The sequence below is a fragment of the Mytilus californianus genome, unplaced genomic scaffold, assembly GCF_021869535.1.
Source record: "Mytilus californianus isolate M0D057914Y unplaced genomic scaffold, xbMytCali1.0.p SCAF_13, whole genome shotgun sequence".
In the NCBI taxonomy this organism is placed as follows: Eukaryota; Metazoa; Mollusca; class Bivalvia; order Mytilida; family Mytilidae; genus Mytilus; species Mytilus californianus.
In genome coordinates this window covers 5,001,045-5,013,277 of record NW_026262615.1, presented here as the reverse complement: position 1 = coordinate 5,013,277, position 12,233 = coordinate 5,001,045, and the positions used below count along the sequence as shown (strand labels likewise).

General features: G+C 33.4%; 1 protein-coding gene across 2 annotated transcripts in view; it reads right to left on the bottom strand.

The window, feature by feature from the left end:
- LOC127723030 (uncharacterized) overlaps positions 1-12,233 on the bottom strand; it is a 68,513-nt gene that overhangs the window by 37,858 nt on the left and 18,422 nt on the right. For both annotated transcript variants that reach the window (XM_052229441.1, XM_052229442.1), the window contains exons 3-7: positions 10,256-10,417; positions 8,926-9,083; positions 7,645-7,907; positions 6,822-6,962; positions 904-1,025 (exon numbers count right to left, since the gene is read on the bottom strand). In XM_052229441.1, the coding sequence (XP_052085401.1) occupies positions 904-1,025; positions 6,822-6,962; positions 7,645-7,907; positions 8,926-9,083; positions 10,256-10,417 (846 nt within the window). The remainder of the gene's footprint in view (positions 1-903; positions 1,026-6,821; positions 6,963-7,644; positions 7,908-8,925; positions 9,084-10,255; positions 10,418-12,233) is intronic.

Genomic DNA, 12,233 nt, shown 5'->3' with positions numbered 1-12,233 from the left:
GTTTATACAATTACATCAAGGTCTTTATCTTTTGATGAACATTTCTTTTTTCAATTTTTAGTGAAAAGCTTGCAGTAGAAAAACTAAAGAAATCTGACCATGAATTTTTTATTGTGAAACAAGATATTCATAGACAGGACAAGTTTGCTATTGTCTACTCAAATGAAGGACAAATCAGGACAAAGTATTTTCTTTGGGGATCGTGGGAATCCATGGCCATTTCCATAGAATGAGGAAAACTCAGATTTTTGTGGATATTTGTTTTCATGGTTTTGCCAAAGTCTGCATACAGCCTTATACAAAATTTATTCGTTGAACATTCAAATTCGTTGTTCACCTCTTCTCACAAAATCCATGAAAATTGGTATCCAACAAATAATAATGAATCCACAGTATGCTTTTGGCTGTTCCATAAAAACATACATGGGACCTTGGGAACCACTTTAAAATCTCTATCGTCTCAAAATACTTTTTTTGTAGACTAGATTCATTATTATTTGTAGGATACTAAATGTTCAATGAAGTACACATTTTCTAAGGCCTGATAAATATCCATGGAAATACAATTTTTCTTCAATCCACGAAAATCGGTTCCAAAGAAGATAAATGAATCCACTGTAGTGAAAATGTGAGTGAAATTCTAAAATTGTTTCTAGGTGGTTAACTGTTTTCTGAATCCTATGTACCGGTACTTTTAAACCTTGCCAACAATCTGAGAATATTATTGTATTTTTCTTTTTCTAGTGCAGAATTTTAAGCAGCCAGTTAATGAACTCTGACCTAGTGCAATATTTAAAAGAAAAAAGAAATAAGATTCAGTTAGAGTCTCAAAAATTTGATCTGAGATATTTACTTTTTTTTTTTTAAATATCAGTGTTATATGTAAGAAACAGAACACAATACCTCATAGCACCGAAACTCCTGATTTCTTTCTTCGGGTCGGTGGTGTCTGATCTGTTTTATAGCTATAAACTTGTCACTTCCTCTCACTCGACCTTTGTACACTTCAGTAAAATAACCATTGCCTAAACAAAAAAGGCAAATAACTATAGGATATCTTCTGACCGTACCTACCAATACATCATTTCTAAAGTAAGACTCTTTTTCTTTTTCCTTAAAACCATTTTAAATCTCCCCCTTTCTACCTGTCACCTGTGAGGGAGGTCACAATCTCCCTCTTTCTACCTGTCACCTGTGAGGGAGGTCACAATCTGCCCCTTTCTACCTGTCACCTGTGAGGGAGGTCACAATCTCCCCCTTTCTACCTGTCACCTGTGAGGGAGGTCACAATCTCCCTCTTTCTACCTGTCAACTGTGAGGGAGGTCACAATCTCCCTCTTTCTACCCGTTACCTGTGAGGGAGGTCACAATCTCCCTCTTTCTACCCGTTACCTGTGAGGGAGGTCACAATCTCCCTCTTTTACAAAATAATCACCCTATGTTTACCCCTTTTTATTATTTGAGTTGGGTTTTTCGTTATAGTATTTTCTGTGATTGATTTTCACTGTATTCCTAAAACAATTCTCCTTAGCTTAGTTAAAAGATGTCTCACCTCATCTATAATGATGTTTTAACGAATTGTTAATTAAATCTTATCCTTTTGCGCTTATTTTGATACAAAATATTGAATGAAAAATGGTTGTCAACAATAACCTCCCCCCTTGAAAGAGAAAGATTTCCCACTTTGTAGCTCCAAAAGGTTGCCAGGTGTGCTTCTGACCTACATGCATTTATTGCTCTTTCCCTTTTATATAACCACAGTCCTCCAAATTTCAATAAAAATAAGCAAAATCTCCTTGAAGGCTTACTTAAATTTAAACTTTTCTGGACCATTTCTATTCATTTTTACTTTAAACTACAGTTTAGGTGGATTTTGTTGTTTACATCCATCCATTTAGGGAAAGAGCACAGACTCCATAAATGATCCCCTGTGACCACCCTATTAAATGATCATGTCAGTTATTTCGATCATTAGTCTCAAACATTCAATACCATGGAAAAATGATCAGATTTCTTTTTCCGTATATTTCTAAATAAACAAGCATTCTGAGAGTATTGCATGGCAATACATAGTCCCCTACTGTTTAAATTTAATTGTACTGGAACAAAATGCTAACTTGATCTATAACTTGTCATGGTGTAAACTATATATAACAAATATCAAGTCAATATCTTCAAGCATGACGAAAAAAAGTGCGGAAAACTGATAATTTAGGTGAATTGTCTAAGTCCAAGGACCATAACTCTGCAAAAAATCATCAAACCGAAACAAAATTCAAACTTGGTCTGTAACTTGTCATGATAAAACTATATACCAATTATCAAATCAATATCTTCAAGCATGACGAAAAAAGTGTGGAAAACTGATTATTTGAGTGAATTTTCTAAGTCCAAGGACCATTACTCTGCACAAAATTATCAGACCGGAACAAATTACGAACTTGATCTGTAACTTGTCATGATAAAACAATATACCAAATATCAAACCAATATCTTCAAGCATTAAGTAAAAAAGTGTGGAAAACTGATTTGCCGGACCGACAGAAGGACAGACAGACGGATGGAGTGCAAACCTAAAGTCCCCTTCGACTTCGTCGGTAGGGGACTAATAAAGGAACAGAGTTCCAATGTCCCCTGTGTTGCACATATTTTATCTATCCAAGGTACAAGGGAATTAACTAAAAAAAGCACCTTTTTTTTATCTGTAAGACTTTTTACTGATATCTTAGAGAAATGAAGGTTTCAGAGCAAATGCAATGTGATTTCCATTATAATTAATATTTCCAAAGGGCATAACTTGTTAAAAATATTTTATCAGAACTTATTTTCGAAAGTGTCAAAGACATTGCTGATATAAACCTATGATATAAGTTTCATAAAATTCTGGCAAGAATTGAACATATGAGATTGCTAACAATGCAATTTTCCGTATAATCAATATTTCCAAGGGGCATAACTCTTTTAAGAATAATTGACTGCACAGATTTTCCAACTCGTCAAAGACAATGATAATACATATCTATAATATAAATTTTAAAAAAATCTGGCAAGAATTGTACATATTAGAGCGCTCATAAGGCAATTTTCCATATAATTAATATTTCCAAGGGGCATATCTTTTTTAAAAATTTTTGATCGTAAAAATAATTAATCTGCACTGATTTTCAAAACTCGTCCGAGACATTGCTAATATGAGCCTATGATATAAGTTTCATAAAAATCTGGCAAGAATTGAACAAATGAGAGCGTTAACGATGCAATTTTCCATATAATTTATGTTTCCAAGGTGCATAACTCTTTAAAAAATTATTGATTGGTACTGATTTTCCAACTTGTCCAAGACATAGCTGATATAAACCTATGATATCAGTTTCATAAAAATCTGGCAAGAATTGTACAAATGAGAGCGCTAACGATGCAATTTTCCATATAATTTATGTTTCCAAGGGGCATAACTCTTTTAAAAATAATTGATCGGCACTGATTCTCAAACTTGTTCAAGACATTGCTGATATAAACCTATGATAAGTTTCATAAAAATATGGCAAGAATTGTACACGTGAGAGCACTAACAAGACCGGATGGAAGGACGCACAGACGGACGCCTGGTATTTCTATGTCCCCAGCAATGCGTTGCGAGGGGACAAAGAGTGTAGGGGGAAATTGTATGTATCCAGTAAACTCAATTTGCAACCATTAAATCATCAATTGATGCACTCAAATCATCATAACAAAAAAAAACATAAATATTTGTGCTATACATTTGCTATAGAAATAAAAATATTCAATAATTCAATTCAGTTGAGAAAATACTTAATGCTGCTTTTAAGGTAGCACTACAGTCTAACAATGATTTTTTGAAGATATTTTTTTTATCACATAATTTTGAATTAAGTATTATTCTGCACAGTTTGTAAAAATCCCAAAGTCATTAACATATCACAACAGGGAGTAAATTGATAATGAACGTATGTAAATAAAAGCACATGTAATTAATATAAATATATAGGCATTTGGGAGGGGCTAATATGTCAATCATCTGTTGATACCAGTGTCCAGCTGTTAATCCCTGACCACAAGATAAATATCTCATTGCATTGCAACAAAACTAATTTGTAAAACATGGAAGTTTAGAACAGAGAAAAAGAAAAAGATATGAATAGGAAAAAATTTAAAGGGAAAAAATCTACCAAAATGAAAAACAAGAGTGCACACGCTGAAATGTCTCGCCTTCTTTACTAATCATTGATATTATGTTGATAGTCCTAAATATAAAGCTTTACTACAACTATCACATACACTTAACATGATCCAAGAAAATGAGGTCAAGGTCATATAAACCAAACAAGAAATACATGTACACCTTACAATCATTCAATACACTAAATATAGTTGACCTATTGTTTATAGTTTCTAAGATACAGACTTAACCAAGAAAACTAAACATTGACCAATGAACCAAGAAAATGAGGTCAAGGTCAGATGAACAATGCCAGGCAGACATGTACTACAGCTTGCAATCCTTCCATACAACAAATATAGTTGACCTATTGCTTATAGTATTAGAAAAACAGACCAAAACACAAAAACTTAACACTGAGCAATGAACCGTGAAAATGAGGTCAAGGTCAAATAAAACCTGCAAGACTGACAGGTACATCATAAAATATTTCCATACACCAAATATAGATGACCTATTGCATATAGTATTAGAAAAAAAAGACCAAAACTCAAAAACTTAACTTTGACCACTGAACCATGAAAATGAGGTCAAGGTCAGAAGACACCTACCAGCTAGACATGTACACCTTACAATCATTCCATACACCAAATATAGTAGACCTATGGCATACAGTATAAGAAAAACAGACCAAAACATAAAAACTTAACTATAACCACTGAACCATGAAAATGAGGTCAAGGTCAGATGACACCTGCCAGTTGGACATGTACACCTTACAGTCCTTCCATACACCGAATATACTAGACCTATTGCTTATAGTATCTGAGATATGGACTTGACCACCAAAACTTAACCTTGTTCACTGATCCATGAAATGAGGTCGAGGTCAAGTGAAAACTGTCTGACGGGCATGAGGACCTTGCAAGGTACACACATACCAAATATAGTTATCCTATTACTTATAATAAGAGAGAATCTAACATTACAAAAAATCTTAACTTTTTTTTCAAGTAGTCACTGAACCATGAAAATGAGGTCAAGGACATTGGACATGTGACTGACGGAAACTTCGTAACATGAGGCATCCATATACAAAGTATGAAGCATCCAGACCTTCCACCTTCTAAAATATAAAGCTTTTAAGAAGTTAGCTAACGCCCCGGCCGCCGGATCACTATCCCTATGTCGAGCTTTCTGCGACAAAAGTCGCAGGCTCGACAAAAACTATGGAAAAGAGTGTGAAAGTATCTTTGAAAGCCTCTGACTGCCTGTATAAATTTCTCGTCTTTGGTCTTCTACATTTAAAAATAATTTTAGGCATTTTAACTAATTTTAAGTTTATGTGAAATTTTTTAATTCCATGAAGCTCATAAATCATGTTGGACAGTCTATTTTCAAGAAGGGGATGGACTTGATCTTTTTATGGACACGTATTTTAATTTTAATATTTTAGCTAATTTCAGTCATCATGGTCATATTATATTTCTTTTTAAAATTCAAATGAAAATTATTCTTTATAGTGAGAATAATGATGTTAAATATCAATTATGATGCAGCTGGCCAATCCTGTTATTCTCTTATCTTAGACTTTAGACTGTCTGGACAGAGGCGGAGCTTTGTCTTTATTTAATTACTACATCACAGATGTTGGTCAAATCTGTGACGTCAAACTCCCGCCAAATGCCAAGTTAGTGTTATATAGTGCACACAAAATGCAAATTTTACAGCATTAGAGCATCAAAGACACAATGTGTGTGGTTCTATTGATAAAGTAATGGTGTCAGAACACTCCTGGGGTGTTCCCAGTGGAATTTTTGTATTTATGTGGCATTTATAGGGGTTCTTAAGAGGAAATTCAGTTTTAAGGTCATTTCTCTGATCAATTTTTCATGAGAATTGTAAGGAAAAAATGAAAATAGAAACTTTATGGGTACCCCCTTTGGCTTGACTTTGATATATGTGATTGAAGGGAGTATTTTCTACAATACCGTGTCCCAGTTTTTGGATAATTTGTTTCTAAATGAATTTATAGGTCTCCAAAGATGAAAGGTGAAATGAGGTTTGGCATCCAGCAGTAAAAATAATATATCTTATTACTGGAGGCATATATCAAAAATCTGAGACATGGTTTTGTAGATTGTGAATGGTTGATTAAAGGGATGAAAATAAATTTGTACTACCATTTGACCTGAATGTGCCATTTTCATCCAAATTGGAAGACCACTTTTTTGGCAATTAATGAGCTATATTTTAAGATTAATCATACCAAAAATAAATTTATCTATAGATTAAGTAAGAGTTATATTTCAGCTTTAAAATGAGATAAAGATTTTTAAAATCCATTGAGTAGTTTTGGAGAAAATAATCTTTAAAGACTGTTGGTTGGAGTCAGAAAATTCTGACTGTAGTGCTACCTTAAAAAAGTAATGAACCACACTGATATGAAAATTAAGTAAAGTTTAATTATCTTAACTTTTCCTGCAGAACTGAATTGTGACAAGACTCTAACATTTGATGCAGAATGTTAACTGTATTTTCCCCCCACATAATATTTACTACTGAACTGCATTTTCACCAGACCCTAACATTTCCTGAAGAACTGAATTTTCATCTGACCCTAACATAAATTCCACAGTACCTAATTTTTCATCTGTCATGATGTCACCCTGCATGTAGACTGAAGGCTGTTTTTTCTTTGCAATAACACCAGAATCTTCATCATCTGTATTGGGCGTATCCAATGGGTTAACAAACAAATTCTTTAAAACTTCACAACATTCTGAAAAATGAACACAGAATATACATAATTCAGTCATCAGTCAGGTGTGTAACTGAAAATAGTCATTTTTTAAACAAGTCGTTTCATTTAAATCGTTGTTTTGAAAATAGCTTTTCAGGTTAGATTTAACAAAACTTTCTATAATAATGCATGGTCAAACTTTGATTTCAATTTTCTCAATTACACTGTTTTTCCACAATAAACTTAAAATTGTCCCATGTGGATTGAAACTTTCTCTCTTTGAATTACCAATCAATTCCCATACACATTGTAGCCATAGGAACAGAATTTGCAAAGTCTCTAAACAAAAACACCCATAACTTGATCAATATTAAATTCAATTTATCTTCCATACAAGTTAGGGCAAAATTTTATGAAAAACATAATGTTAGAAGATTGTTTTTGTTGAAGCATGTGCTCTATGTTTCCAATTGAAAAAAAAAAACAAAGTAAATTTACCTGTTTTCTTGAATTTTCATGGAAAATAAAAATGTGTGCTATTGTGACGTTCATTATAATATTGGTCAATTTTATACTTATTTTAAAATCTAGCTATAAATAGGGGCCATTTTGGGGCCTTATCAAACCTTCTCCTTTACTTTGCCTTACTACTAAGTACATGATAATGACTCCTACCGTTCTTTGGTCTGACTAGTTAGTATATGATTATAATGATTCCTACCATTATTTGGTCTAACTATTATAGGATTCTTTGCCAGAATACCACTCTCTGATAAAGCCTGGAAAAGTTCCCTTGTTGTGTTGTATGATTGTGATGTATCTCCTTCCACGAAGAACTTTTCATCGTCTCTAAGAAAATACTTTGTCCTGATTTGTCCTTCATTTGAGTAGACAATAGCAAACTTGTCCTGTCTATGAATATCTTGTTTCACAATAAAAAATTCATGGTCAGATTTCTTTAGTTTTTCTACTGCAAGCTTTTCACTAAAAATTGAAAAAAGAAATGTTCATCAAAAGATAAAGACCTTGATGTAATTGTATAAACTCATCAGTTACCAGGCTAAATATTTTGTACCCCAGGCACATGTATCATCTACAAAAGACTTATCAGTGCATGCAGTGACATGAGATAAAAAGAGTTAAAAGGTCCAAATAAAGTACAAAGTTGAAGAGCATTGAGGACTAAAAATTGTAAAAGATTTGCCAAAACCAGCTTATGTTATCTATTCTTGGGGTAGAAAATCCTTAGTTTAAAAAAAAAAAATCATGATTAATGATAATTCGTGTCAACACAGAAGTGCTTTCCAGCATCATTAAATAATATCCATTCAACTATTTTTAAAGTACTGTGGATTCATATAGATTCCACCACTGCAACAAGTGTGTTATGATATTTCTCCACTTGAGACAGTTAAATATTTAAAGCGTGAGGATTGCCGAGCTTTTTAAATAATCAAAATTTAACTGTTGAGAGTGGAGAAATATCGTAATACACGAGTTATAGTGGTGTAATCTGTTTCTCTAATGATTTTTAGATGATGTTTAACAAGGTTTAACCTTCCTTTTCAAAGATTTGCAGAAAGTTGTGTTCTATTTATATGTGACATCATCAGACATGGTCACCTTTTTTCATGACTTCACAATGGGAAATTCAGAAGAAAATTTGACGTCATAATTAAATTTCATCCAATCATTTGCCGAGAACAGATATTTCACTAGTGAGGATAAATATTTTTCTCACACCAATCAAGAAATGTGAAAATAACATAAAAATTAGAGAAATTATTATTCATGAGATACAAGTTTTAGTGGATTTCATAGGTATAGGCTAGCTAAACCACAAATTTAAATGTTCAACAAAGTATAAATTTTCTATAGGCTTGTATGCAGACTTTTACAAAACCACGAAATAAAATACTGGTATCGACGAATACATAATTTTCCCACAATCAAGGATTTTTTTTAATAATTTCCTGAAAGTATATATGAAATTCAAAATTACCTTATAGGTCCATGAGATTTCAGGTTGGCAAGTTGTTTGAGTGAATGTGGCGCCACCTGGTCACAAAGTAAACGATGGTAGTTGTGTATAACTCTGTAGTAACCATCTAAGCCAGAAATGAAGGATTCTGCTGTTTCCACTGTGTCAAAAATCAACATCTACCAATATAAAAAGAATTAAATTGATGATTATTTCATTATCATGATTATGTTGTACATACAATGCACAGAGGGTAATAATTTGAATGGATTGAAGACAATTGTATATTCATAAATATTTTCATGATTTTGATTTTGTGATTTGGCAACATACAAATTTGTACTAGGATAAAAATTTAAATTCCTGGTTCACCTATACCAATGAAAGTCATGCAAAATAGACAACAGAATCTCAAAAAACCAGGTTTCACAGAATGTTTCTTGGACAATAAAGAATGCTCTATATTGAACATTTTGACTAAGTACCCAAGTCTTGAAACATGAGAAGCAATTCTGTGGACCTTGAAGACAGTCCAGTATTATAATGTTCTCAGCAGAGGTGAACAATTAGTTCTGTTTACTCTTACAGTCCAGGATTATAATGTACTCACCAGTGGCATACCATTAGTTCTGTGGAATTTTACAGTCCAGGATTATAATGTACTCACCAGTGGCATACCATTAGTTCTGTGGACTTTTACAGTCCAGGATTATAATGTACTCACCAGTGGCATACCATCAGTTCTGTGGACTTTTACAGTCCAGGATTATAATGTACTCACCAGTGGCATACCATCAGTTCTGTGGACTCTAACAGTCCAGGATTATAATGTACTCACCAATGGCATACCATTAGTTCTGTGGACTTTTACAGTCCAGGATTATATTGTACTCACCAGTGGCATACCATCAGTTCTGTGGACTCTTACAGTCCAGGATTATAATGTACTCACCAGTGGCATACCATTAGTTCTGTGGCCTCTTACAGTTCAAGTATGATATTGTACTCACCAATGGTGTACCATTAGTTCTGTGGACTCTTAACAGTCCAGGATTATAATGTACTAGCTATTGGTATACCATCAGTTCTGTGGACTCTAACAGTCCAGTATTATAATGTACTCACCAGTGGTATACCATTAGTTCTGTGGACTTTTACAGTCCAGAATTATATTGTACTCACCAATGGTGTACCATTAGTTTTGTGGACTCTTACAGTACAGGATTATATTGTACTCACCAGTGGTATACCATTAGTTCTGTGGACTCTTAGTCCAGAACTATAATGTACTAACAAGAGGTGAACCATTAGTTCTGTAGACTCTGACAGTCCAGAATTATATTGTACTCACCAGTGGTGTACCATTATTTCTGTGGACTCTTACAGTCCAGGATTTATTCATGTTGTTATTTCCAGTTTTCTTGTCTGCCATCATATAGTTATCATGATGTATATCAATCGACTGGAGCTCTTCAATTGAACAGAATAAAGATGGAACACTGCGATCTGATTGCTACAAAATTACCAAACTAATATATAATGTACAATATTTACAAGTAGCATGTAGGTTCAATACATACTTTTCAAAGGGACACAACTCACATACATAACATAGACTGAGACACTGGCTATATAACATAAATAGCATTCATTTCATTTAATCTTTTTATGTAATAACTGTAGACACAGACATGACAGATATATATATATATAATTAATTATAACATGTATGTAATTTTGATAGTTAAACATGTTAAACACAGATAAAAAAGCAATACTTAACATGTAAACTATGCAAAATAAAATATTAAATGACTGATTTTACAGGATTAAATAATTTCCAAGGAAATAAGAAATGCCAGTTCAAAAAACAACTTCATACCAAATATCATTGACTTACGATAAGTGGTTCCCCTTAAATTGACTTAATGACAAACTTTAACATTTAAAATATGTGATTGATTTGATGTCAATAGACCATGACTGAAGGGGCAGGGCCACATAATCTCCATGGAAATGAGATGTGCTAATGCTATAAATACAACTGCATACCAAATACCTTTGACTTTATATCATGTATATAACATGTATAAGTGGTTCACATTAAATCTTAACTTATTACATTGTGTTACAAACTTTAACAAATTGTTTATGTCGCCACCCATGTCGTTGGAATAAGTGAGTGTCACTTTTAAAGGGCAACAAAAACCGTATCATGATAGTGCCTATGAACCTGTTTAAAACATATTTTACATATTTCAGGACAATAACCTACATAAACTTTTTAATATAAACAATGATAAATAGATATAAGAAGATGTGGTATGAGTGCCAATGAGACAACTCTCCATCCAAGTCACAATTTGTAAAAGTAAACCATTATAGGTCAAAGTATGGCCTTCAACACAGAGCCTTGGCTCACACTGAACAGCAAGCTATAAAGGGCTCCAAAAATTACTAGTGTAAAACCATTCAAACAGGAAAACCAACTGTCTAATCTACATAAAAACAGGAGAAACAAGAAACACTTATGAACCACATCAACAAACGACAACCACTGAATATCAGGTTCCTGACTTAGGACAGGTGCAAACAAATGCAGCAGGTTTAAACATTTTAATAGGCGCCAACATTCACCCTACCCTGAAACAATAGTGTAACATCACAACACAGAAAGACACACTATCAGTCAGGGGTACTACTTGTACAAGTAACTTTTATTTACTTGAAGAAGTAAGGCCTAAAATAAGATTTTATTTGTTTGGCATTGCCGCCCGACCCACTGAAAAACTTGCCGCCCAAATAATTTTATTTGCGTTTCAGAAATCGAAATTGTGCCGGAATTTGATCGTATCCGCCGAGTTTGTTCCTGGCTTTACTTATTTCAAATCACGATCTTTAAAGCGCTTGCCTTACACTGTATTGGGAGCAAACATTTAAATGACATGGAAGAGAAAAAGTCTGCCAAAAGTAATGTCAAAGAGGTCGGCAGGGGGAAGCATCTCCCTATGCTGCAATGCATTGGTTAAGGGAGATGGATTTTATCAAAAATCAAATTTTTAGCTATTCTTTGAAAGAAACGTTCTGAGAGACCTTGTAGAGGACTCAAATTTTATCTTTTGTAAAGCAGAAACAGTTGATTTCTGCTTGACTTTGTCTCTTCATGAGATAGAAGCTTTTCACTGGGACATCACAGAACATAATAATAAATAATAAATAAGCTTTATTTAGAGTCGGCAAGGTATACAAACAGATACAACATAATCTCTAATGAGCTTTTAACCGACAAATTAACCATATACAGAACAAATATGCGTGGCTCTTACATT